The 25,391-nt window shown below is 35.4% G+C and overlaps 4 protein-coding genes across 4 annotated transcripts; 3 read left to right on the forward strand and 1 right to left on the reverse strand.

Moving 5' to 3' along the window:
• Positions 1-1,877: 1,877 nt before the first annotated feature.
• On the forward strand, positions 1,878-6,377 carry LOC11407878 (ribose-phosphate pyrophosphokinase 4). The gene is made up of 7 exons (XM_003613099.4): positions 1,878-2,361; positions 3,365-3,680; positions 4,027-4,122; positions 5,142-5,210; positions 5,359-5,487; positions 5,622-5,721; positions 6,080-6,377. Exons 1-7 carry the CDS (start codon positions 2,000-2,002, stop codon positions 6,211-6,213), a joined length of 1,206 nt encoding a protein of 401 aa, XP_003613147.1. The 5' UTR covers positions 1,878-1,999; the 3' UTR covers positions 6,214-6,377.
• Positions 6,378-7,738: 1,361 nt separating this feature from the next.
• LOC112422037 (uncharacterized) lies at positions 7,739-8,411 on the forward strand. The gene is made up of 3 exons (XM_024784753.1): positions 7,739-7,799; positions 7,844-8,019; positions 8,109-8,411. The coding sequence occupies exons 1-3, from the start codon at positions 7,739-7,741 to the stop codon at positions 8,409-8,411; spliced, it is 540 nt and encodes a 179-aa protein (XP_024640521.1).
• A 772-nt stretch (positions 8,412-9,183) lies between these two features.
• On the forward strand, positions 9,184-18,160 carry LOC11408628 (ABC transporter C family member 3). The gene is made up of 13 exons (XM_024783849.2): positions 9,184-10,862; positions 10,894-11,587; positions 12,147-12,233; positions 12,316-12,866; positions 13,697-13,784; positions 13,883-14,047; positions 14,178-14,472; positions 15,717-15,934; positions 16,153-16,458; positions 16,576-16,639; positions 16,834-17,073; positions 17,163-17,456; positions 17,753-18,160. The coding sequence occupies exons 1-12, from the start codon at positions 9,217-9,219 to the stop codon at positions 17,267-17,269; spliced, it is 4,461 nt and encodes a 1,486-aa protein (XP_024639617.1). The 5' UTR covers positions 9,184-9,216; the 3' UTR covers positions 17,270-17,456; positions 17,753-18,160.
• Positions 18,161-19,895: 1,735 nt separating this feature from the next.
• LOC120580625 (polygalacturonase-1 non-catalytic subunit beta) lies at positions 19,896-21,279 on the reverse strand. The gene is made up of 3 exons (XM_039834647.1): positions 21,049-21,279; positions 20,821-20,908; positions 19,896-20,584 (listed from the first exon to the last, which is right to left on the reverse strand). Exons 1-3 carry the CDS (start codon positions 21,277-21,279, stop codon positions 19,896-19,898), a joined length of 1,008 nt encoding a protein of 335 aa, XP_039690581.1.
• Between the last annotated feature and the right edge of the window lie 4,112 nt (positions 21,280-25,391).

A 25,391-nucleotide genomic window follows, 5' to 3' on the forward strand; every position in this document is an offset into this window, starting at 1 on the left:
AGGAGTAGCTTCTTTCTCTTCTTCTTCCGATGAAGATGAGTTCTTCTCAGAGGATTCAGATGTTGGAGGAGTTTCAATCACTTGAGTCTTTCCTTTACTCTTCTTCTTAGACTCAGCCTTTGAAGCCTTCATGAACTCAGAGAGAGTTTCATCTCCATCATCCTTTTCTACGGAGTCTGTGAGGTCAACATGAGAAACCGTTTTGGTTTTGGAGGATGAGGATCCAGACATAATCCTTAAGGATTTTCTTGTTGCCTTAGGTTTGATAGCCTCCTTTTTAATCTTAAGTTTGGATGGTTTGGTGGTTTTAGAGGGTTCAGTGATTGGGATGATTTCATATGGAAGAATGGTGTGGACAGGTGTTTCGTTCAGAGGTGATGAGCTTGAATCATCAGCAGCGGTTTGAGGTGATGGTTGAGAATAAACAATAAGAGTTGATTCATCTTCAGATAATGGAGATGTCGTTTTGGTTCTAGCCATTGAAGAATTTAGACAAAAAAAAAAGAGCTGTTGTGATTTTTTGGAGAGAGAAAGGAAAAAATGAGATTTGAAGTGTGAGGAGTTAGTAAAAAGTGATGATTAGATTTATAGAAATGGACGTGAGAGAGTGGAGAAATGGAGTGAGTTGTTGGTGACAGTTTTATGGGGAAGGAGAAAATGAAAACGGGAAAGAAGGAAAGAGAAAAAGCTAGCCGTTAAAGAGGGAAGGTGAAAAGTTGGTTTTGACAATTTTAAACTGTCTGACAGTTATTACCAAAGTGAAAACTGCTTTTGTGTTAGAGTTAAATGCTTAGAGATATGGAAGGATCTCTTTAATGAATAAAACAATCATTTTATAATGAGATTCTTGTTTGGATCTTTGAATCCTAAATCAGATTTTTTAGCACTTTTGCTTTATGATCCAAAAATATTTTGAAATGTTTCTGTAGACTTTATCATATGAGATCATTTTTTAGTTCCTCAACTTCCTTTTTCAAAAGAATGTTTTCCTTTTGTACATCAGAAGGTTTGAAATAAATGTTCTTTTGCTTTTTGTTTAACTCTATTTGTTGTTCAGACATTTTAAAATGAGAGTCCTGCAAAGTCTATATGGTTTTTCTAGATTCATCATATTTGTTTTGAAGTTCTTCCTTTTCTATTTTTAGTTCAGAAAGTTCCTTGATTAATGACTGACATCTATTAGTTAAGAAGTTTGAATCATATAAAAGACTATCAAGTTTACTTTCAAGATCTTTATATAAAGGATGAGTTTTATAGGGTTAATTAAGTTTTTGGTCCTTATAAATATCTGCAGTTTTGTTTTTAGTCCCTATAAAAATAAAAATAAATCATATTTTTTAGTCCCTATAAAATTTTCCGTTAGTGTTTTTAGTCCCTATAAAAATTTTCGTTAGCATTTTTAGTCCCTAATAAAAATTTACATCAACATTTTTGGTCCCTAAAATACTTAAGGAAAATGTCACTGGGACTAAAAGTGTGATTTTATTTTGTAAGGACTAAAAACAAAACTATGAATATTTATAGGAATTAAAAACTTAATTAACTCATTTATATATCCATTTGATGATAATTTTGATTACAAATTTAATTTTCTCTCATTCTATCCGTCACAATCAATGAAGAGTGAAAAAAGGAAACGAGGATAACAATCATCTAAATATGAGAGAAAATTATAAAATAAAAAAAAAAAATTGTCACAATGATTTTTTTTTTGACAAATTTAAAAATGTACAACACAAGGATTTATCTAAGAGGTCACCTATTTTAGTATAATTCTCGCCCAAACACGCTTAACTGCGGAGAGTTCTAATGGGATATGGTGGATTAATGTCGAAATAATTTCACCTTCATTAATTGTCACAATGATATAATTTCTCTTTCCTAAAACAACACAAAAAATAACCATAGCGATAGCAAGGTAGTTATTGAGTTTGCCACCAAATCTGAAACAAACCAGAAAACGCGATCTTTGTGTCTCAACTGGCACCGACCGCCGATAATGGCGGTCATGCCACTCCCTCCGCCATTTCCGGCCACCTCAACCAAACTCCTCAAACTACCTACCCTCTCTCATTCTTCCCTTTTCCGTTCCAATTTCATCACAAAGTGTGAAATCAGAAGCTTCGAGAATCATCGTAATTGGACAATTGAACATTTCTCAAACATGAACAACAACAACAACAACAACAACAACAACAATTCTTCTTTTTCTTCTTCATTGGTTTCCGCTTCTTCTGCTTCTCAACATGCCATGAAGAATTCTAAGAAAGTTGTTCTCTTTTACTCTGCTGAAACCAAATCTCTTGCCTACAACATTGCCTCTGAATCTGATGCCATTGAACTTCGTTCCATCTCTTGGGGGTTCGTTCATTTTCTTCACATTCTTTGATTTTTTTTTTCCTTTCAATTTTTCAATCATTGTGTTATTTATTGTTATTTATTTCTCTATCAATTTTAAGTGCCCCTTTTCGTTACTTTGAATACCCATTTAGTTAATTTGTTCTCTCGTGATTGAATTGATATAGTTTTGGTTTAAAGTTTGGAACTTGGAAGTTATAGTACCCATGTTAGGCCATATTTGGGTAGACAATTTAATTAAACTCTTATAGTACATTATAGGACAGTTAGGCCCTGTTTGGAAGTACTTACATCTTACACATCTTACAAGTGTTTCCACTTATCATATAAGTGCTTATGTATAATAAAAGATAAAATAATGGGTAAATAGTCATTTTGGCCTCTCAATGTGTGAGGGTGAGGCGCAATTTATAGCCTCGAGTATCAAAATTGCAAAGACATCATCAGGTGTCTCTTTAAGTAGTCATTTTGGTCCTCAAATGTGTCTTTTTTTTTTTTTATCAAATTTGTTTTTCGTTAGTCAATTTTTTAGTCCTTAAAATTAAAATCAAAAGAAATACTTAGAGATGTATTTGCAATTTTGATGGATTCAAAGACTAACATTAATGAACCAAAATGACTGTTAATCCATAAAATAATCGGAAAGTGTTTTCGTATAAGCTATACGTTGTTTTCATAAATTATAATGGAGAGCTTATAACTTATGGACATGTCATAAGCTGTTTCCATAAGCTTTCTCAAAAACATAAGTGGCTATGCCAGTAGATAAATATACTCAAATAAGTCAATCCAGACATACCCTTATTCTGTTACGAGTGGAATAGATATTTGGAGTTGTTGATTTTTCATTTTAAGATTTCACATTATGGGTAACCTTGAAGCTTGAGATTTTATTGAAATGTTGTTGCTACGGTGCATTGTTTCTGAATTTTTGCCTAGCTTGTTGGTGTTTTTGCATTTTTTTATTATGGTTTACTGAAATGCTCTATGCAATTGAAAACTTCAGAAAGTTTCCTGATGGCTTCCCCAACATTTTCATTCCAAACGCTCAAGGCATTCGTGGACAACATGTGGCTTTTCTGGCCTCATTCAGTTCTCCAGCAGTGATTTTTGAGCAGATTCCTGTCATTTATGCCCTGCCAAAACTGTTTGTTGCGTCATTTACTCTTGTGCTTCCGTTTTTCCCAACCGGAACTTCTGAGAGAATGGAGGATGAAGGGGATATCGCCACTGCTTTTACTTTGGCCAGGCTGTTGTCAAACATACCAATTTCAAGAGGAGGACCAACAAGTTTGGTTACATTCGACATTCATGCCTTGCAGGTGTACTATTGGTAGAGTTGCTTTCTACAATTGTTTCTAGGTGTGTGTTTGGGTGAATGCATGTTATTTGTGATTTTGAATGAAATGTTTTTCGTAAAATTGATTTAGAACTTAGTGTAATTTTTTTTATCCTAACGCAAAAACTACGTTTTATAATTGGCAGTCAAACCGAGATTTGGAGTCAACATCAACTTTATACAACAAAACGAAACATCCATATTTTGTTCTTAAATTCAACGCTGATTGTTTCTCCATAAAACCAAACACACACCTTGTTGGTCCATATGTCATTCTTTATTTCATGAAATTCCTACCCATAATTCTTTGATTATTTGTTTTAAATCAGGAGAGGTTCTACTTTGGTGATAACATTTTACCATGTTTTGAGAGTGGCATACCATTGCTTAAAAGAAGACTCCAAGATCTGCCTGATTCTGATAATGTGAGCCGTTCACTTTTACATAGTTCATATCTTCGTGGCTGTGTTTTTTTATCTTCTTTTTAATATATTGTTCTGGTTTTTCCTTGTCTGCTTGTTGTCATGTAAATTACTTCGATCTTACTAATTCACTCCAATTAACTTAACAAATATACTGTTGTTTTAAATCTTGCATCCAGTATTTTCCGTATTAGTCAGCAATCCACTCTCGTGATTCATCTTCTATAGTTTCAACTTTTAATTTAAACTGTGAATGAAAAAGTCTTATATTTTATAGATATTGGTTGAAAAAGTGAATTAAAAATTCAGTGTTGTGAATCTCTACAGAAGGGATTCTTAATCAGAGATTCACAGAAATACTTATATAATGTTTATGCAGAAACTGTTGCAAAGCAAATACATAACATGAACTCAATGACAGTGACTCGGTTATGTTGATTCTCCAATAATTAGAGAGTTTGGCCTCTCCCAATAACCAATGGGAATTGATAGTTATAGCGACAAATAGTATAGCATGAATTTCACGACTGTATAGCTGCTAAATACATTTCCTATATTACACCCATCAACTCGCATGATTTCCGGACAAGAAGGCCTTTGATTGGCTAAAACTTTTTCGTGGTCCTCTCGGGATAAAAGTTTTCTAGATAAATAGCATCACTCATAACCAATTGTCCCTTGTCTCCCCTTATTTATTCCTGAACATAAACATACCATAACTGACAATTAAAATAACACATAACTGTCTATTGCTATAAGCATAACTTCCTACTGCTATAGTCAGTTTTTGTCCTCTTATATTGCTATCCAACATAGCGCTATAATACAGTGGAAGTTGAACAAATCACCATTGTTCCACAATACATTATTTAGTTCAAGTCAAATAGTGGCGCTATAACACCGGTGTGTAGAGGAATTTGAACAAATTGCAATTTCTCGCGATTCATGATTGATAACATTGATGAGAATGATCGCTTTCACACTTTCTCATATTCAATGAAAATCTGGCTTTCTTGTTTCAGATATCAATTGCTTTTCCTGATGATGGTGCTTGGAAACGATTTCATAAGCAACTGCAGCATTTTCCTACGGTATTGTATTTTGCTCTTCTAACAATGTTTCTCAAATTTAGTAAAAGTAATTAATATTACACAGGTACTAGTCTAGAATCTACTAGTGTGACAATGTACTAACTTGTAAGCAGTTCCATCTATTAACACTTACACAATGCATATGCAGGTAGTTTGTGCAAAAGTTCGGGAAGGAGATAAAAGAATAGTTCGAATTAAGGAGGGAGAACCTAAAGGTCGCCATATTGTGATTGTTGATGATTTGGTCCAGTCAGGTGGAACCCTGATAGAATGCCAGGTATGAAACATTGGTGTATATCGATTTGTATTGAGACAGGAATTGGAAATATTGTGCTGTTTTATTTGTTATAGCAAAGGTGCTTCCTATTTTTTTCTAGGTAACTCGTAATTCTTTTTCTTTAATTTTTTCAGAAAGTCTTGGCAGCTCATGGAGCATCAAAGATTAGTGCTTACGTGACCCATGGCATTTTTCCAAATAAGTCATGGGAACGATTTGGGCATGATAATGGGGGTATTACTCGCTCTTATTTGCTCATTAATATATTTTTATTGCCTCTAAAGGAAAATAAGTTCATCTAAATTATTAATAAATTTATAACACACTAATTCATCAATTTAGTAATTAGTACTAAATAAATACACATGTTAACCTGTGAGTGGAATAGGAATTTAGATTGATTACTATTTGGTTTACAGCAAGTTCAGATATTGGGAGCAGATGGTCTCATTCTAATATAAAACCAGCTTGTGTTACTGAATCTTACCTACCAATCTAGCATTGCTTTCACTCACTTTTGACTTTAATCGGATAGCTTACAGTTTACGCTATCCCTTCTTACATTCAATAATTTCTGACTTTCCATGCACAGGGAATCCAGAGACTGCGTTCTCATACTTCTGGATAACAGACTCATGCCCCTTAACAGTGAAGGAGGTGATGCATAAGCCACCATTTGAGGTTCTCAGCCTAGCAAGCTCCATATCTGCCAGTCTTCAAATCTGATAAGAATGTAATATTATAATTTCATCTTATCCTCAATATAAAATAAACACAAGAAGAGGCCTGGTTATCTATAATCTATCTATAACATATATAAAGGCAAAACGCCTTTTTGGTGTAACCTAATTTCTATTTAATGTTAATTTCCCATTTTACCCTTCTATCCATTCAAATTGTTGGAGACGTTGAAAAATAACTCCTTCCCTGAACATAGTTTTGGACAGTTTTCTTTTCTCTCTTAACTAAGCACAGCAAATAAGGAAGTTAAGAAATTTTCCTAGTAGAACTGCAGACTTATAAACAAGATGAAAATAGTCGGAACATAAAAAGAAAGATACATAACAAGAGAGAGGTGCAACAAATAAAGAACATCCACATTGATCAATTGTTCCCTTTTTGCACATTTGATGACAAACAACTTTGAGACAAAGCAAGTGAGGAAGAACTATATATCTCCTTTTTTCAATCAAGTTTTTATGATCACTTTCAATTTCACTATTTTCTTTAAGGTGGAGGTTAGCGTGCGCTAGCTTGAGACATCGCGCACGGTACATTTGTGATTTTTCCTCAAGCTCACACTACCCCTGCTTATACCAAATCCCATTCACCTCTTTTCCGTCAAAACCTCTTATCACTGACCATTAAAAGAGGGACCAAAAGTAGTGATTGAAAATTTTATAGGGACTAAAAGTTGAAGGAAAATTTTAGATGGACTAAAACGAAAAATTGACATATTTATAGGGACCCAAAACATATTTAACCCTTAAATCTATCTATATATTGACCTTCCGGATTTTGTTTCTTTCAATACACGATGAAGTTTAATAAAAATTTTAGTGAATAGTAAAAGACAATGGCCCTCTTGTTAACAAGTGAACAACATTGTTGGCTCATCTGTTGTTAACAAGCATCATTAGTGAAGGACAAAGAGTAACTAGAATTTTGTAAAAGAGAACTGACTGAAATGAGATTAAAGTGAAACTCATGAATGAAAAGTACATTTTTTTAGAGTTAAATTTGGTGTCAAAGGGAATGAACCTATTGCAGAAATTGATATTTGACAACTATTTGGCAATGTGACAAACTTATTTGACAATTTAGTAATCAAAACATTCCAAAACTTTCCATTCAACTCATGGATTGTGGAAATGATAAGCTTGAAATGACACCAAACTTACATTGAAACAGATACTAATTTAATAACACAAGAACCATGATAACCACAAAGCATCTAACTATTAAGTGTTGGAAAATGCTAATAAAAAGTTGTTATCTACCAAAAATAAGGTCTTCAAATCAAAACCATCAACATGAAAATGATATATAAAAGCTCACAAATAATTTTACTAATGCAGCTACGTACACTTTCCAGTTGGCACTTCTGATTTTAAATCTTGTTTCCTTTCATGTTCTTTGTTAAAGCATAATAAACTACATTCAAATATGAAAAGTCATAAATCACAATAAACTAGTATCTCATTTGTATACTGTTGTTCTTTTACAAAGTGATTTAATTTATGTTACAAACATGAAGAATCCTCATTCCATTTGTTCTTCAACTGTGAATACTCCATCAGAATCTGGTCTTGGTTAGCATCTTGTCTTAATTTATCTCTTAACTTCTCTTGTTTAGAAGATGTGTGGAAACTTTGTGATTTATCTTGGTCACCACAATGCAAAGTGGTGGTGCTATCAGCTTTGGTTGATCTTTTTTATGTCATATGGAATGCTAGAAACCAAGCTAGATTTAATAGCAAAACCATCAACTGGAAATCTTCCATTTCCATGATTATTTCGAGCACAGCCCTAGCATGAAACACAACAAAGAAAACATCTTCTAATTCAATCAGAGACTTTACCCTGATCAAGAATTTTAATGTTTCTGTTCACCACCCTAGAGCACCGATTATCAAAGAGGTGATGTGGCACCCTCCTCTCCATTCCTGATCAAATGTAACATAGATGGTGCTGCCAAGGGAAACCCTGGTTTATCAGCTGCTGGAGGTGTCTTTAGAGACCGTGAGGGTCAGTTTATTCTATGTTTCTCTGAGCCACTTGGTATTTCCACTTCTTATATTTCTGAAATGCATGGTGCATTCAGAGCAATTGAAATAGCTTTTCAAAGAGGTTGGAGGAACCTATGGATAGAAACAGATTCTCCTTTGGTGGTTCTTGCTTTTCAAAGAGATGGAAAAACATGAAGCTCATTCTACGTCAAATGAATTGCATTGTGACTCACACACACACACACACACACACACACACACATATATATATATATATGGATTTGCTAGAAGACACCCGCTAGTTTTCATGTGGGAGTGTTTTAGCAAGCTACACCTTAAGGTGTATTTAACTACTTTTTAGTTATAACTTGCTAAAACACACCTTTTAAAAAATAAGTGGGTGTATCCTAGCAAATGCCTATAGGAGTTGCTAACATACACCCACTTATTTTTTAGAAGGTGTGTTTTAGCAACATTCACCTTAAGGTGTAGTTAACAACTTTTTAGTTATATCTTTGCTAAAACACACCATAATAAAAACTAGTGGGTGTATCCTAGCAAACCTATATATATATATATATATATATATATATATATATATATATAAAGAATAAAAGAGGGGCCAAAATAAATGTCTTAAGATTATGATGCCATTTACACCTAAATATATATTACTATAGAATCATATCATATCATATAATGAAGGAATGGTACAGCTGCTATCATATCATCATATAGAAAGGGAAGGGAAGACAGGCGTGTGAACGGAGTATATATATATGGCAATGGTTTACAAAGATGGAGAGAAAATCAAAAATAAAAAATTTGTTACATTTAGAAGATAGAGACTACAATAAATAATTATGAGACTATTACTCCAATATCATACATATCTCCACAACATTAATTTTCAATTACATAAGTTACTTCTCTTCATCAAACAACCGAACATTCACAAACGAAAAAAATCCAATTTTTTATTTTGTCTTCCATTCCACCCATGAACCTTGATACTGTTTTTCTTCCAAAACCAATTTTTCTTCATGGGTTATCTAGCATACTTCATATACTATTGCTTGTGGCGGTTTTAATCTCATGGGTTTGGAAAAAAATCACAACTTGTGTTGTCAATGAGTTTAAGGAGACACCTAATAGCACAAAATTATGTTCCATTGGTTTCTCTTTTTTCAATTTTGTTCTGTTTCTGTTCAATTATTTTTACTGGTATACAAGTGATTGGTCAGAAGAAAAAGCTGTTACCCTTTTTGATTTAGCTCTCAAAACAGTTACTTGGTTCGTTCTTTTTGTTTGTTTCCAGAAAGGGTTCTTGTTTTTCTTCAGTTTAGGTCAAAGAAAAAGAAAGTTTTCATTCTTCTTTAGAGCTTGGTGTGTTTTCTATCTTTTTGTTTCATGTTATTGTTTTGTGGTTGACATTGTTGTTCTTTATCAAAATCACATTGAGTTAACGGTTCACTGCATGATTTCTGATGTTGTATCATTTTGTGTTGGTTTGTTCTTTTGTTATGTGGGGTATTGTGTGAAACTTGAGAGTGAAGAAAGTGATAGAACTATTCATGAGCCTCTTTTGAATGGTGATACACATGTTGGTAATGGTAATGGTTTAGAGTTACAAGCGACTAAAGGGAGTGACACTGTTGCTCCTTTTTCAAATGCTGGATTTTGGAGTCTTCTCACCTTCACTTGGGTGAGTCCACTTATAGCATTTGGCAATAAGAAGACGTTAGACCTTGAGGATGTTCCTCAGCTAGATAGTAGAGATAGTGTGGTTGGAGCTTTTCCTATTTTCAGAGACAAACTTGAAGCTGATTGTGGTGCAATCAATAGAGTAACCACACTTAAATTGGTTAAGTCTTTGATAATCTCAGGGAAAAAAGAGATTTTTATCACTGCTTCTCTTGCATTGGTAAACACTTTTTCTACTTATGTTGGCCCTTATCTTATTGATTCTTTTGTTCAATACCTTGATGGAAAAAGGCTATATGAGAATCAAGGCTATGTGTTGGTTTCTTCCTTTTTCTTTGCAAAGCTTGTAGAAAGCTTAACAAACAGGCAGCAGTTCTTTAGGTTGCAGCAACTCGGACTTCGAATCCAAGCACTGCTTGTGACATTGATATATAACAAAGCCTTAACACTTTCATCTCAATCAAGGCAGTGTCACACTTCTGGAGAAATAATCAATTTCATGACCGTTGATGCTGAAACAGTTGGTAGTTTCAGTTGGTATATGCATGATTTGTGGATAGTAGCTTTGCAAGTTACATTGGCATTGTTGATTTTGTATAAAAACCTTGGACTTGCTTCAGTTGCTGCTTTTGTTACAACCATCATTGTTATGTTGGCAACTCTTCCAACGGGATCATTCCAAGAGAAGTTACATAATAAGTTGATGGAGTCAAAGGATACTAGAATGAAGACCACATCTGAAATTTTAAGAAACATGAGGATCCTCAAACTACAAGGATGGGAAATGAAGTTTCTGTCTAAAATAACTGAGCTCAGAGACGCCGAACAGGGGTGGTTGAAAAAGTATCTTTATACTTCCGCTGTGACTACGTTTGTCCTTTGGGGTACACCAATTCTTGTATCTGTGGTTACTTTTGGTACTTGTACGCTCATAGGGATCCCACTTGAGTCAGGAAATTTTCAAAAAAAAAAAACTTGAGTCAGGAAAGGTTCTGTCGGCACTTGCAACATTCAGGATGCTTCAAAGGCCTATTTATAGTCTTCCAGATGTAATTTCAATGATAGCACAAACTAAAGTTTCTCTTGATAGGATCGGGTCGTTCCTTCGTCTTGATGACTTGCAGTCTGATGTTGTCAAAAAGCTTCCTCCGGGTAGTTCTGATACTGCAATTGAAGTGGTTAATGGGAATTTTTCTTGTGATTTATCTTCACCCAATCCAACTTTGCAGAACGTAAACCTCAAAGTTTTTCATGGCATGAAGGTTGCTGTTTGTGGTACTGTTGGATCAGGCAAGTCTACTTTACTTTCATGTGTATTGGGAGAAGTACCAAAGATATCAGGCATCCTTAAAGTTTGTGGAACAAAGGCCTATGTTGCTCAATCACCATGGATTCAAAGTGGCACGATAGAGGATAATATATTGTTTGGTGAACACATGGTTAAGGAAAGGTATGAGATGGTACTTGAAGCATGTTCCCTGAAGAAGGATCTGGAAATATTGTCATTTGGTGATCAGACAGTTATAGGCGAGCGTGGAATAAATTTGAGTGGTGGACAGAAACAGAGAATACAAATTGCTCGCGCTCTTTACCAAGATGCTGATATATATCTATTTGATGATCCTTTTAGTGCCGTGGATGCTCATACAGGATCTCACCTTTTTAAGGTAACTCATTTTATGTGTTTTGTTTGTGATTATGTGCAATATAATCCGGCTATTCTATTTTCTGTGCACGCTAAAAAATAGTTATCAGGTTCTTACATACACACGATTCGCTTCTTGAATTGATACTTAATTGAACTCAATCGATACAAATCCCTAATGTGTATCTGTTTGGACATGAATTTCATTTTGAATTACGATTGACTGTGATGAATCATGATTCATTTAATGAATCACTACCTAAACTTAGTGTAACAAACCGATCCACTTATTTTGATGTTCGTATATGATATGATATCTGCTTATAATGTTGTTATGTCATTTGTTCTTTTACTTAAAAACGACATGTTTTTTTATGGGCAACATATCTTTAGATTTATAAAAAGATTCTATTCACGATTAAGAAAAAATGTCTTCTGATTCAGGATTTGAATCTCGATTTGATGACCATGCACAGCTAATTCTTGGTTTAAGTCTTTTGAAATGTAGTTACTTCCAACAGGATGACACTTATGTAATTATTTTATAGTCAGTGAAATTGTTTGTTTAAATTGTGTGGCAGGAATGCTTGCTGAGTGTTCTAAGTTCAAAAACAGTTGTTTATGTTACTCATCAAGTGGAGTTCTTACCTACTGCTGACCTTATATTGGTGAGTATTTATTGTTATTCTATTGTCCTTAATTTAAACAGATGGATTTTCTCTTGACCTCTTTTTTCGGCTTTTGTTATAGGTCATAAAAGATGGAAAAATTACTCAAAGCGGAAAGTATGCCAGCCTTCTTGACATTGGAACCGATTTTATGGAAGTTGTTGGTGCACACAGAGAAGCTTTGTCTGCACTTGAATCATTGGATGGAGGAAAAACATCTAATGAGATAAGTACATTCGAACAAGAAGTAAGTATCTCTGGCACTCATGAAGAGGCAACCAAAGATGTGCAAAATGGTAAAGCAGATGATAATAGCGAACCGAAAAACCAACTTGTTCAAGAAGAAGAAAGGGAGAAAGGTAAAGTTGGGTTTTCGGTGTATTGGAAGTATATCACAACTGCATATGGAGGATCTGTCGTACCATTCATATTATTGGCCTATATTCTTTTTCAAGCTCTTCAAATTGGAAGCAACTACTGGATGGCGTGGGCAACTCCCATCTCAGCAGATGTGGAGCCACCTGTTGAAGGGACGACTCTTATTGAAGTCTATGTTGGTTTGGCCTTTGCAAGTTCTATATGCATTCTTGTTAGATCTATGTTACTTGTTACAGTTGGTTGTAAGACAGCTACTATACTGTTGTTTTTGAAATTAGAACTGCCAGAAGAAAATACCGGGTTGAGTCACGACCAGGTCGCTCTCTTTAAGACGTTTCGCGGCACTACCCAAGTTGTGCAGGGTAGACTAACAACCACGCCGTCTCCAGGATAAAACAGCCCAGATCACTGTTACGATTATACACTGCACAGTATACAACCGCTCGTAGATATACACCTCAAATATAGTTTAATCGTTTGATTAAACTATTCAATACGGTACGAAGCCGTTCTGTATGAAACCGAAAGGGACAGAAGAAGAGGAAGAAAAGAATGACTCGTTAACACAAGTCGAAGGGAGAAGAGAGGAATCGCACAGGAAGTTTCAACTGTTTAATTCGATGTGTTAAATGAGGGGAGCGAGCTCTCCTTTTATAGGAGGAGTTCCAAAAACGAGAGTCTTGGGGACAAAGCCTACGCGTTTCTGTTCCTTATTGGATGTATCTGGACGCACGTACACACGTTTTGGATTGGGTTGAATCGCAACGCGTTTAATTAATAATTAATTTATCATTTTCAAGTGACAAAAAAATTTATTTCATTTTCCACCACGACCCAGGCCCGGTTCGGACAGACGGCGGCGTCGTCGTCGCGCGATATATATATGTTTTTGTAAGCGTTCACCCGTTCACAAAAGTGGGTACCCCAAGGGCACACCCTTGGAGGTCACTCTTCCCTTATATAAACACTTTCTAGTTGGGGTGACTAACCAATGTGGGACATTTTTAAGTCACACAACCACACTAGTTCTTAGTAGTGCTTATTCTCATCCAAACTTCTCACTAGATTGAACTAGTGTTCCAACATATACTCTTCAAAAAAATGCACTTGTGTATCTTTCGCGCCCCCATGTCATTTTTCGATTCTACTCCAAGTGGACGGATCCTTAATAGAGTATGTCATAACACTGTTCTTTCTGTTAATTATAACTTTGGAATACTTTGTTGCTTGTTTTTTTTTTTATCGCTTTCTTCCTCTTTGTTGTCTTGCAGGCTTCTACTGACCAAAGAGCAGTGGATACAGACATTCCTGATAAAATTGGCACATTTGCCTTTTCTATGATCCAGCTTCTGGGAATTATAGCAGTTATGTCTCAGGTTGCATGGCAAGTTTTCATCGTATTTTTACCCATGATAGCAGTCAGCATTTGGTATCAGGTATTATTTGGACCATCAAGGCATTAACATCACAGATTATATACCATTTCCTTTATTTTGTTGCAAATATGACTCCATTCTATAATATTATATGGTGATGCTTAACAACTTTGAAACTTATTATCTGCAGCGATATTATTTACCATCAGCCCGTGAACTGTCACGTTTAGGTGGAGTATGCAAAGCCCCAATCATTCAACACTTTGCGGAAACAATTTCCGGCACTTTAACCATTAGAAGCTTTGATAAACAGTCAAGATTTCATGAAACAAATATGAAACTGATTGATGGGTATTCTCGGCCAAAGTTCAACATTGCTGCTGCTATGGAATGGTTATGTTTCCGTTTAGATATGTTGTCTTTGATCACATTTGCCTTTTCTTTGATATTCTTGATATCGATTCCACCTGGAATCATAAATCCAGGTACGTAATTCAAGTCTGGTGATTAAATAAACAGAAAATAAAGATAGTTTTGGAAAATATATATGGAGAGATGAGACTAGGTCTTTCGAGTCATCAATGTTCCCCTAATTGGTATACTGCACCTATTTTTATGAATGATTTTCTAGTTCCATGATAGTTAACAAAATAGTCCTAATCAATCCCTTGAGTTAGGACCTTGAGTTAGGACCCTCTACTCAAACTACAGACCCTAATTCCTTAGGTGGTCTAATAATCTTTGAAGGTTTAAGCACGTTAACCTAATATCACTAGCAAACGATTATCCATTCCTAGACTAACCATGTTTATTAGAACAATTCAATTAGGTCTAAGTCGAAAGCTATGGTCAGTAGTCATTCGTTCTCACTAAATCATGTTTATATTTGATCAGAATATAACAAGCATTAAGAACAATTGAATTGAATAAAAACTAGATTGTCATTCGCAATAAATAAAGTTTCTCACAGCAACATGTTTCAATTAGGGTTACAAAGAATCATCTCAGACCCTAATCAAGAGAATTAGCTAGGCATGATAAAAGGAATAAACAACATAGTAAAGAAAATAAACCGATAGAAATCCGTTGTTGCCGGCGTTGCTCTCAGTTTCTTCTCAATTGGTGCGGTTGTTGTTTTCCATATGCAAGCCTTATTCTTTTTCTCCTTTGCGTGAATGCCCTTCCCAAAACGTGATGTCACCAGCGTGCCTTCAAAACTGTTGTGCAGCCTCCTTATATAGCCTTATGTAACCTATTTTCCAAAATCCAATCAACATGTTACGGTCTTCTTTTCTTTTTGCTCAAGCCACACATTTCCTCTTTTTTTAGTACAATGACCTATGATAACATCAAGCCCACTTGTTTCTTCTTTTTGCACCTTCCATGTTGTGACATTCTTTTATTTCCTTTCCTTGTGCCACGTCCTTACAATCGTGTCACGAAATAGCCATCGTGACACGTTTTAACAATGTCGAATGAACCTCATCCTGTGCTTCAAATCGTGACACGAATTTGCTTTCCTCAAAATCTTCTATTTTTCTTGATTTCTTTGTTGTTTAAACTTGCTTGTGAACTCAAAATATCATGAAAATGACACTAAAAATAGTGAATGACTGACTGTCATCATCTGGTATTATATATCAATCAAAATTTCCTCTGCTTGTGTAATTCTTGATATGGAGTTGGGCATAATTATTTCTCCTTTGTGTCATTTTTCTGATTTTTGAAGGCATTGCTGGTCTAGCTGTTACCTATGGTCTAAATTTAAACATAATACAAGCTTGGATGATATTGACACTTTGCAACTTGGAGAACAAAATTATATCGGTAGAAAGGATGCTTCAGTATACAACCATTCCAAGTGAGCCTCCCCTTGTTTTAGAAGAAGAAAATAGGCCAATCCCTTCTTGGCCCGCATATGGCGAGGTTGATATACGGAACTTGCAGGTAGCTGAAATTTTTTCTCCCTATTGCGGGACTTTTAAATATGTTTTTGATTCTGATTTCTTTCATTTTGCGGTCAATTGACTTTTAAAATTCATGCTCTATATAGAAATTGGCTAATGAATTAAGCTTTGGATACAACATACTCCATAACATAATTTTTGTATAAGATTTTTGTGCTCCATTTCAACATTTGTAGTGATTTGTTGTCTGTGATGAAGGTTCGGTACGCTCCACATCTTCCGCTTGTGTTGCATGGCCTGACATGCACATTTCGTGGAGGATTGAAAACCGGCATTGTTGGTAGAACAGGTAGCGGCAAATCAACTCTTGTACAAGCACTTTTTCGACTCGTTGAACCTTCTGCTGGGGAACTTATCATTGACAACATCAACATCTATACAATCGGACTGCATGATCTGAGGTCTAGACTAAGCATTATCCCGCAAGACCCAACAATGTTTGAGGGGACAGTGAGAAGTAATCTGGACCCCCTTGAAGAGTACACTGATGAACAAATATGGGAGGTGTGTTTGTGTTTTTTTATTTGTTGAACAAAATGCAATGACAATGACCCTTGGTTTTGAACAAAATTTTAGACATGTGATTGTTCTTCAAATACTGATTTACATTCTTTAAAATAGGCCTTGGATAAGTGTCAACTGGGAGATGAAGTTAGAAAGAATGAAGGAAAGCTTGACTCTTCAGGTTTGTCTTCTAATTTTATTGAACATAAATACTCCTTGCAGACTTAAATATAAGCAAAAGGGTACATCTATACGTCCAAAGGGAGTATATAGTAAATTTAGACCAACTGATATATAGTATTGCTATATTTAAGTTCAGATGAATTATATAGTATTTCTACTTACTTTTCTAATGTGGAAGTTGATGATTTATAGTTAGTGAGAATGGTGAGAATTGGAGCATGGGTCAGAGGCAGTTGGTTTGCCTTGGTAGGGTTCTACTTAAGAAGAGCAAGATTTTGGTCCTTGATGAAGCAACTGCATCAGTTGATACAGCTACAGATAATTTGATTCAGCAAACTCTTAGGAAGCATTTCACTGACTCCACGGTCATTACCATTGCGCATCGAATAACTTCTGTTCTTGACAGTGACATGGTTCTACTTCTTAGTCAAGGTCAGTAACAAAACTTTTATTTGTCATTGAACTTTCAGTATCTTTAGTTCCTTGTTTCGTTTTCTGAATTTTTTTGTCTATTGCTGTAGGACTTGTTGAGGAGTATGACTCCCCAACCACATTGCTAGAGGATAAGTCATCATCTTTTGCTAAGCTTGTTGCAGAGTATACCTCGAGGTCCAACTCCAACTTTTGAGAAATCTGTTGATCACTAATTGGTCTATTGTCCAAATTAAAAGTTTTTCGCTAAAGAAAAAATGACTATTAGAAAGAATGCATTTTCAGTAATAGTAGAAGTTTTTGAGAGGCATGGCGCCACAACCTTGGATACACAGGTCTTTGAATTGAGAGACTCAAAGTTGGTTTATGATATTGCTGATAAGGTATTATTGCTTATTCACTTCTTTACTAGTTGAGTTGATTTTAAGAATATTTGGGAGAATCTTTTTTTTACAGCATTCAAATAAGTGAATTTTTTTAACATTTTTTCTCTATAAGTGAAACAAATTGTTCATGAATCTAGATTTCTGCTTTTTAAGTCAGACCACCATTAAGGATTGGTTCGCACCAAATCCATAGATAGAGTTAAATTTCACCTCATGCTATCTGGTAATCAACTTGTTTAAGAGGGTGAGGAGCTCTGTTCTTGGAGGTATGACTTGACAGTTCTATTTTCTAGATTTGCAGCTATGGATGGTCTGACATCTTTAAAAAGGTACCAAATAGCTAAGTCTACAGAAGTGACAATCCATCTAAAGGAAGATACCCTGAATTTTATCAATGTGGCTTCGAAGGCTGTTTCCGACCACCTTGAACTTGCTCAAGAAAAACAAACACTGAATTTGTGTTACTTGTCGCAAGACCTCTCTATCGTGCTACATCTTACATATTACATGCAATTTTGGAGAGCTTTTTTTCAATCTATTTGTATGTTATTTTGTCCGTTGATAGCAAACATTTTCGACAGAAATGGTTTAATGTTGTTTGATGTAGTTTTATGTCATTTTGTTTTATTTAATTTTTACGAATTTTAATGAAGTTACTAACCGTGGATTTGGACAAGCATGTACGTTCTTGGAACACTCAAAAGAAGAGATCAAGCTAAACATTTGAACCATGATTTTTACTTTTAGCACTAATTAAGAATTAGCAAAAGTGAAATAAACACATTCTTTACATGCTATTTTGATGCATAAATGGCAAGACTCTCTTGTAAAGATTGTGAAGTGAATTGAATGAAGACAGTAGTCAAGAAACATTCAAATGCTTATAATTCTAGCAGCAGATTTATGTGTATGATTTGTTCCCTCCTGGATTTATTTACAAATATTTTCCCTTTGAATTCAATAAAACAAGGCAAAAGTTTTTTTAACAAGCAAACGGAGTGTCACTCTATGTAGAAGTCATGAACCAACAATTTTTTTTTTTTTCATGGCTACAACACTCATGCAGAGGAGATAGACATCATAACGCTTGTTTGATGCAGCAACTATTTGACCAACTTCTACTAATTAGAGTTTTGGTCAATTTACAACTCAACAAACTTCGGATGCGAGAAATAAAATCAACCTATATAACCAAACATGACATTACTTGCTCTTTGCCAGGGGCAATATGCAACAAGTACGACACTAATGCACAAACATAAATGGCGCAAACCTCATAATTGTTGTAGTCAAGGTGAGTAAGAAAACTCAACCCATTAGAGGTTCATGATTCCCACAAATAGCATTGACAATTGAATCACCAGTCACAATTAAGCTCTAGCAAGAGGTAGTGAGTAAACGATGCTGCAAAAAACCACTGCAATCAGAGATAAATAACTAATATATTTTCCTAAGCAAGGGTTAACAATTGTGTAAAATCACAGCCCATTAGCTAAGACTCGAGAGTATGTTCAAATTGATGGTATAGTGTGGAACCAGTGAAATGAAATGAGATAATATCCCTTTTACAAATCTAAAAAACCTATTCCATTTCATTCTACTACATTCCGCCCTATGTAAGCAATTCAAATGTATCCTAAAATACATGAATTTCCAAAACACGATGGATAAAATAAGTGACATAAAAACAAACTAATTGAAAGGTATGCATACAAGGTTACTTGATATGCAAGTCTTGTATAAGGCTATATATAGCCAAAGTCATTGAACAATAATAATAGTGAGTATTTTACCAACTCAACACTAATAACAAATTCAGTATCATAAACAAACAACAGCTATGTAGAAGAGGCATATAACCTAAAATATGTAGTTTTTGAAATTTGTTTTCCAGGGCTAACAATTGTGGAATGTCACATTATAACTGAAATCGGCCGATTATTGGTATAGTGTGAAACGCAGTGAAATGAAAAGACACAACGTTCATTTTTAGAGATCTAACCAACCAATTAACTAACAACATTTCATTTCACTCTATTACACCTTTAATTATAAAAAAGAAGTATATCATAAATAAAAGACATATGATTTTATCAACAATCAAATTCATAAACAAAGAAGTGAACTTTAATTCAACTTGATTCACTAAGTAATTGAACAAAAACAAAAACAAATTAAACCATAATATTTCTAAATAATATATTGAACCAAATCAAAAACAAGAAGTGAAATGATGAGAGAGTATTTATTTAGCTAATTAATTCAAGCTGCAAAGTAGTATTTAATTAATATTCATTCATTGATACATCAATCACAGGAGTACATATTCAAACTGCAAAGTAGTACATGATAATATAATAATACCAGAACTGATTAAACTAAAAGAAAACAGGAGTTTTTTTATTTATTACTATAGTAACTCCCATCAGCATCTCCTCAGTTGGCATCATCGGTCCAAGACATGTCATTCTGGAATATCCAGTGACAAACTTCAATTTCACCTGGAGCTGAGCCAAGTTCAAGAAAAGCCGGATGGCTACGGCTCGATGAAGAAGTGTCAATGTGACACACAACAACAACTTGATTTATCTTGATTCTTTGGAGGGTAAGTATTTCAACATTATAGACCCTCACCATGGGAATGTAATGACAAAAGTATAGCATAACAGGGAACACTTCCTGGTGACATGTGACAGATTCTGTCACATTCCCCCCTTGAATTCTACTTACCCTACCCACCATGACATTCTTACCCGACCCTTTCACATTTAGGGTCTTACGAAGCACAACTTTGGGACCCAGCATAGAAGATGCAAAAATCTCCATTTCGTCCATAGACCTCACACACTTTATTGTCTCGCCTCTGGCGGGGGCCCTCTCACAATTTTCAAGCGTCTCTTTCATCCTCTTTTCTGTTGCACCGTTATCAGAAATCCTGAAAAATTGTTTCAACAAATTCATGTTTTTAGTTGTTAATGATGGTAACTTAGCAATTATAGTTGGAGATAAAAATTGTCTCTTATGGATTTTATCCCTGATATCGGTCATTTGCATAACCACTCCTTCATTCAACATTTTCTCCCGAAAAAATAAAGATTTTGCCCATTTTGCCCATTTTCTCCCATCTGCAAAGTAGTATTTAATTAATATCCATTCATTGATACGTCAATCACAGGAGTACATATTCAAACTGCAAAGTAGTACATAATAATATAATAATATCAGAAATGATTAAACTAAAAGAAAACAGGAGTTTTTATTTATTTATTACTATAGTAACTCCCATCAGCATCTCCTCAGTTGGCATCAGCGGTCCAAGACATGTCATTCTAGAATATCCAGTGACAAACTTCAATTTCACCTGGAGCCGAGCCAAGTTCAAGAAAAGCCGGATGGCTACGGCTCCATGAAGAAGTGTCAATGTGACACACACCAACAGCTTGATTTATCTTGATTTTTTGGAGGGTAAGTATTTCAACATTATAGACCCTCACCATGGGAATGTAATGACAAAAGTATAGCATAACAGGGAACACTTCCTGGTGACATGTGACAGATTCTGTCACATTCCCCCTTGAATTCTACTTACCCTACCCACCATGACATTCTTACCCGACCCTTTCACATTTAGGGTCTTACGAAGCACAACTTTGGGACCCAGCATAGAAGATGCAAAAATCTCCATTTCATCCATAGACCTCACACACTTTATTATCTCGCCTCTGGCGGGGGCCCTCTCACAATTTTCAAGCGTCTCTTTCATCCTCTTTTCTGTTGCACCGTTATCAGAAATCCTGAAAAATTGTTTCAACAAATTCATGTTTTTAGTTGTTAATGATGGTAACTTAGCAATTATAGTTGGAGATAAAAATTGTCTCTTATGGATTTTATCCCTGATATCGGTCATTTGCATAACCACTCATTCATTCAACATTTTCTCCCGAAAAAATAAAGATTTTGCCCATTTTCTCCCATCTGCAAAGTAGTATTTAATTAATATCCATTCATTGATACGTCAATCACAGGAGTACATATTCAAACTGCAAAGTAGTACATAATAATATAATAATACCAGAACTGATTAAACTAAAAGAAAACAGGAGTTTTTATTTATTTATTACTATAGTAACTCCCATCAGCATCTCCTCAGTTGGCATCAGCGGTCCAAGATATGTCATTCTGGAATATCCAGTGACAAACTTCAATTTCACCTGGAGCCGAGCCAAGTTCAAGAAAAGCCGGATGGCTACGGCTCCATGAAGAAGTGTCAATGTGACACACATCAACAGCTTGATTTATCTTGATTCTTTGGAGGGTAAGTATTTCAACATTATAGACCCTCACCATGGGAATGTAATGACAAAAGTATAGCATAACAGGGAACACTTCCTGGTGACATGTGACAGATTCTGTCACATTCCCCCCTTGAATTCTACTTACCCTACCCACCATGACATTCTTACCCGACCCTTTCACATTTAGGGTCTTACGAAGCACAACTTTGGGACCCAGCATAGAAGATGCAAAAATCTCCATTTCGTCCATAGACCTCACACACTTTATTGTCTCGCCTCTGGCGGGGGCCCTCTCACAATTTTCAAGCGTCTCTTTCATCCTCTTTTCTGTTGCACCGTTATCAGAAATCCTGAAAAATTGTTTCAACAAATTCATGTTTTTAGTTGTTAATGATGGTAACTTAGCAATTATAGTTGGAGATAAAAATTGTCTCTTATGGATTTTATCCCTGATATCGGTCATTTGCATAACCACTCCTTCATTCAACATTTTCTCCCGAAAAAATAAAGATTTTGCCCATTTTGCCCATTTTCTCCCATCTGCAAAGTAGTATTTAATTAATATCCATTCATTGATACGTCAATCACAGGAGTACATATTCAAACTGCAAAGTAGTACATAATAATATAATAATATCAGAAATGATTAAACTAAAAGAAAACAGGAGTTTTTATTTATTTATTACTATAGTAACTCCCATCAGCATCTCCTCAGTTGGCATCAGCGGTCCAAGACATGTCATTCTAGAATATCCAGTGACAAACTTCAATTTCACCTGGAGCCGAGCCAAGTTCAAGAAAAGCCGGATGGCTACGGCTCCATGAAGAAGTGTCAATGTGACACACACCAACAGCTTGATTTATCTTGATTTTTTGGAGGGTAAGTATTTCAACATTATAGACCCTCACCATGGGAATGTAATGACAAAAGTATAGCATAACAGGGAACACTTCCTGGTGACATGTGACAGATTCTGTCACATTCCCCCCTTGAATTCTACTTACCCTACCCACCATGACATTCTTACCCGACCCTTTCACATTTAGGGTCTTACGAAGCACAACTTTGGGACCCAGCATAGAAGATGCAAAAATCTCCATTTCATCCATAGACCTCACACACTTTATTATCTCGCCTCTGGCGGGGGCCCTCTCACAATTTTCAAGCGTCTCTTTCATCCTCTTTTCTGTTGCACCGTTATCAGAAATCCTGAAAAATTGTTTCAACAAATTCATGTTTTTAGTTGTTAATGATGGTAACTTAGCAATTATAGTTGGAGATAAAAATTGTCTCTTATGGATTTTATCCCTGATATCGGTCATTTGCATAACCACTCATTCATTCAACATTTTCTCCCGAAAAAATAAAGATTTTGCCCATTTTCTCCCATCTGCAAAGTAGTATTTAATTAATATCCATTCATTGATACGTCAATCACAGGAGTACATATTCAAACTGCAAAGTAGTACATAATAATATAATAATACCAGAACTGATTAAACTAAAAGAAAACAGGAGTTTTTATTTATTTATTACTATAGTAACTCCCATCAGCATCTCCTCAGTTGGCATCAGCGGTCCAAGATATGTCATTCTGGAATATCCAGTGACAAACTTCAATTTCACCTGGAGCCGAGCCAAGTTCAAGAAAAGCCGGATGGCTACGGCTCCATGAAGAAGTGTCAATGTGACACACATCAACAGCTTGATTTATCTTGATTCTTTGGAGGGTAAGTATTTCAACATTATAGACCCTCACCATGGGAATGTAATGACAAAAGTATAGCATAACAGGGAACACTTCCTGGTGACATGTGACAGATTCTGTCACATTCCCCCCTTGAATTCTACTTACCCTACCCACCATGACATTCTTACCCGACCCTTTCACATTTAGGGTCTTACGAAGCACAACTTTGGGACCCAGCATAGAAGATGCAAAAATCTCCATTTCGTCCATAGACCTCACACACTTTATTGTCTCGCCTCTGGCGGGGGCCCTCTCACAATTTTCAAGCGTCTCTTTCATCCTCTTTTCTGTTGCACCGTTATCAGAAATCCTGAAAAATTGTTTCAACAAATTCATGTTTTTAGTTGTTAATGATGGTAACTTAGCAATTATAGTTGGAGATAAAAATTGTCTCTTATGGATTTTATCCCTGATATCGGTCATTTGCATAACCACTCCTTCATTCAACATTTTCTCCCGAAAAAATAAAGATTTTGCCCATTTTGCCCATTTTCTCCCATCTGCAAAGTAGTATTTAATTAATATCCATTCATTGATACGTCAATCACAGGAGTACATATTCAAACTGCAAAGTAGTACATAATAATATAATAATATCAGAAATGATTAAACTAAAAGAAAACAGGAGTTTTTATTTATTTATTACTATAGTAACTCCCATCAGCATCTCCTCAGTTGGCATCAGCGGTCCAAGACATGTCATTCTAGAATATCCAGTGACAAACTTCAATTTCACCTGGAGCCGAGCCAAGTTCAAGAAAAGCCGGATGGCTACGGCTCCATGAAGAAGTGTCAATGTGACACACACCAACAACTTGATTTATCTTGATTTTTTGGAGGGTAAGTATTTCAACATTATAGACCCTCACCATGGGAATGTAATGACAAAAGTATAGCATAACAGGGAACACTTCCTGGTGACATGTGACAGATTCTGTCACATTCCCCCCTTGAATTCTACTTACCCTACCCACCATGACATTCTTACCCGACCCTTTCACATTTAGGGTCTTACGAAGCACAACTTTGGGACCCAGCATAGAAGATGCAAAAATCTCCATTTCATCCATAGACCTCACACACTTTATTGTCTCGCCTCTGGCGGGGGCCCTCTCACAATTTTCAAGCGTCTCTTTCATCCTCTTTTCTGTTGCACCGTTATCAGAAATCCTGAAAAATTGTTTCAACAAATTCATGTTTTTAGTTGTTAATGATGGTAACTTAGCAATTATAGTTGGAGATAAAAATTGTCTCTTATGGATTTTATCCCTGATATCGGTCATTTGCATAACCACTCATTCATTCAACATTTTCTCCCGAAAAAATAAAGATTTTGCCCATTTTCTCCCATCTGCAAAGTAGTATTTAATTAATATCCATTCATTGATACGTCAATCACAGGAGTACATATTCAAACTGCAAAGTAGTACATAATAATATAATAATACCAGAACTGATTAAACTAAAAGAAAACAGGAGTTTTTATTTATTTATTACTATAGTAACTCCCATCAGCATCTCCTCAGTTGGCATCAGCGGTCCAAGATATGTCATTCTGGAATATCCAGTGACAAACTTCAATTTCACCTGGAGCCGAGCCAAGTTCAAGAAAAGCCGGATGGCTACGGCTCCATGAAGAAGTGTCAATGTGACACACATCAACAGCTTGATTTATCTTGATTCTTTGGAGGGTAAGTATTTCAACATTATAGACCCTCACCATGGGAATGTAATGACAAAAGTATAGCATAACAGGGAACACTTCCTGGTGACATGTGACAGATTCTGTCACATTCCCCCTTGAATTCTACTTACCCTACCCACCATGACATTCTTACCCGACCCTTTCACATTTAGGGTCTTACGAAGCACAACTTTGGGACCCA

Source organism: Medicago truncatula, chromosome 5 (genome assembly GCF_003473485.1).
Source record: "Medicago truncatula cultivar Jemalong A17 chromosome 5, MtrunA17r5.0-ANR, whole genome shotgun sequence".
NCBI classification, from domain to species: Eukaryota; Viridiplantae; Streptophyta; class Magnoliopsida; order Fabales; family Fabaceae; genus Medicago; species Medicago truncatula.

Excerpts from the sequence above, each read along its gene's own strand:
- LOC120580625 (XM_039834647.1), bottom strand. The coding sequence starts at position 21,279 with ATGAATTTGTTGAAACAATTTTTCAGGATTTCTGATAACGGTGCAACA. Across the intron at positions 20,909-21,048 it reads AGAATGTCATGGTGGGTAGG|ATAAATCAAGCTGTTGGTGT; the intron begins GTAAGTAGAATT and ends CAAAAAATCAAG. Across the intron at positions 20,585-20,820 it reads TGAACTTGGCTCGGCTCCAG|ATGGGAGAAAATGGGCAAAA; the intron begins GTGAAATTGAAG and ends ACTACTTTGCAG.
- LOC11407878 (XM_003613099.4), top strand. The coding sequence starts at position 2,000 with ATGGCGGTCATGCCACTCCCTCCGCCATTTCCGGCCACCTCAACCAAA. Across the intron at positions 3,681-4,026 it reads TCGACATTCATGCCTTGCAG|GAGAGGTTCTACTTTGGTGA; the intron begins GTGTACTATTGG and ends GTTTTAAATCAG. Across the intron at positions 5,488-5,621 it reads GAACCCTGATAGAATGCCAG|AAAGTCTTGGCAGCTCATGG; the intron begins GTATGAAACATT and ends TAATTTTTTCAG.
- LOC11408628 (XM_024783849.2), top strand. The coding sequence starts at position 9,217 with ATGAACCTTGATACTGTTTTTCTTCCAAAACCAATTTTTCTTCATGGG. Across the intron at positions 14,048-14,177 it reads CAGTCAGCATTTGGTATCAG|CGATATTATTTACCATCAGC; the intron begins GTATTATTTGGA and ends TATTATCTGCAG. Across the intron at positions 17,074-17,162 it reads GGTTCTACTTCTTAGTCAAG|GACTTGTTGAGGAGTATGAC; the intron begins GTCAGTAACAAA and ends CTATTGCTGTAG.
- LOC112422037 (XM_024784753.1), top strand. The coding sequence starts at position 7,739 with ATGAAGAATCCTCATTCCATTTGTTCTTCAACTGTGAATACTCCATCA. Across the intron at positions 7,800-7,843 it reads TCCATCAGAATCTGGTCTTG|AAGATGTGTGGAAACTTTGT; the intron begins GTTAGCATCTTG and ends TCTCTTGTTTAG. Across the intron at positions 8,020-8,108 it reads TTATTTCGAGCACAGCCCTA|AGCACCGATTATCAAAGAGG; the intron begins GCATGAAACACA and ends TCACCACCCTAG.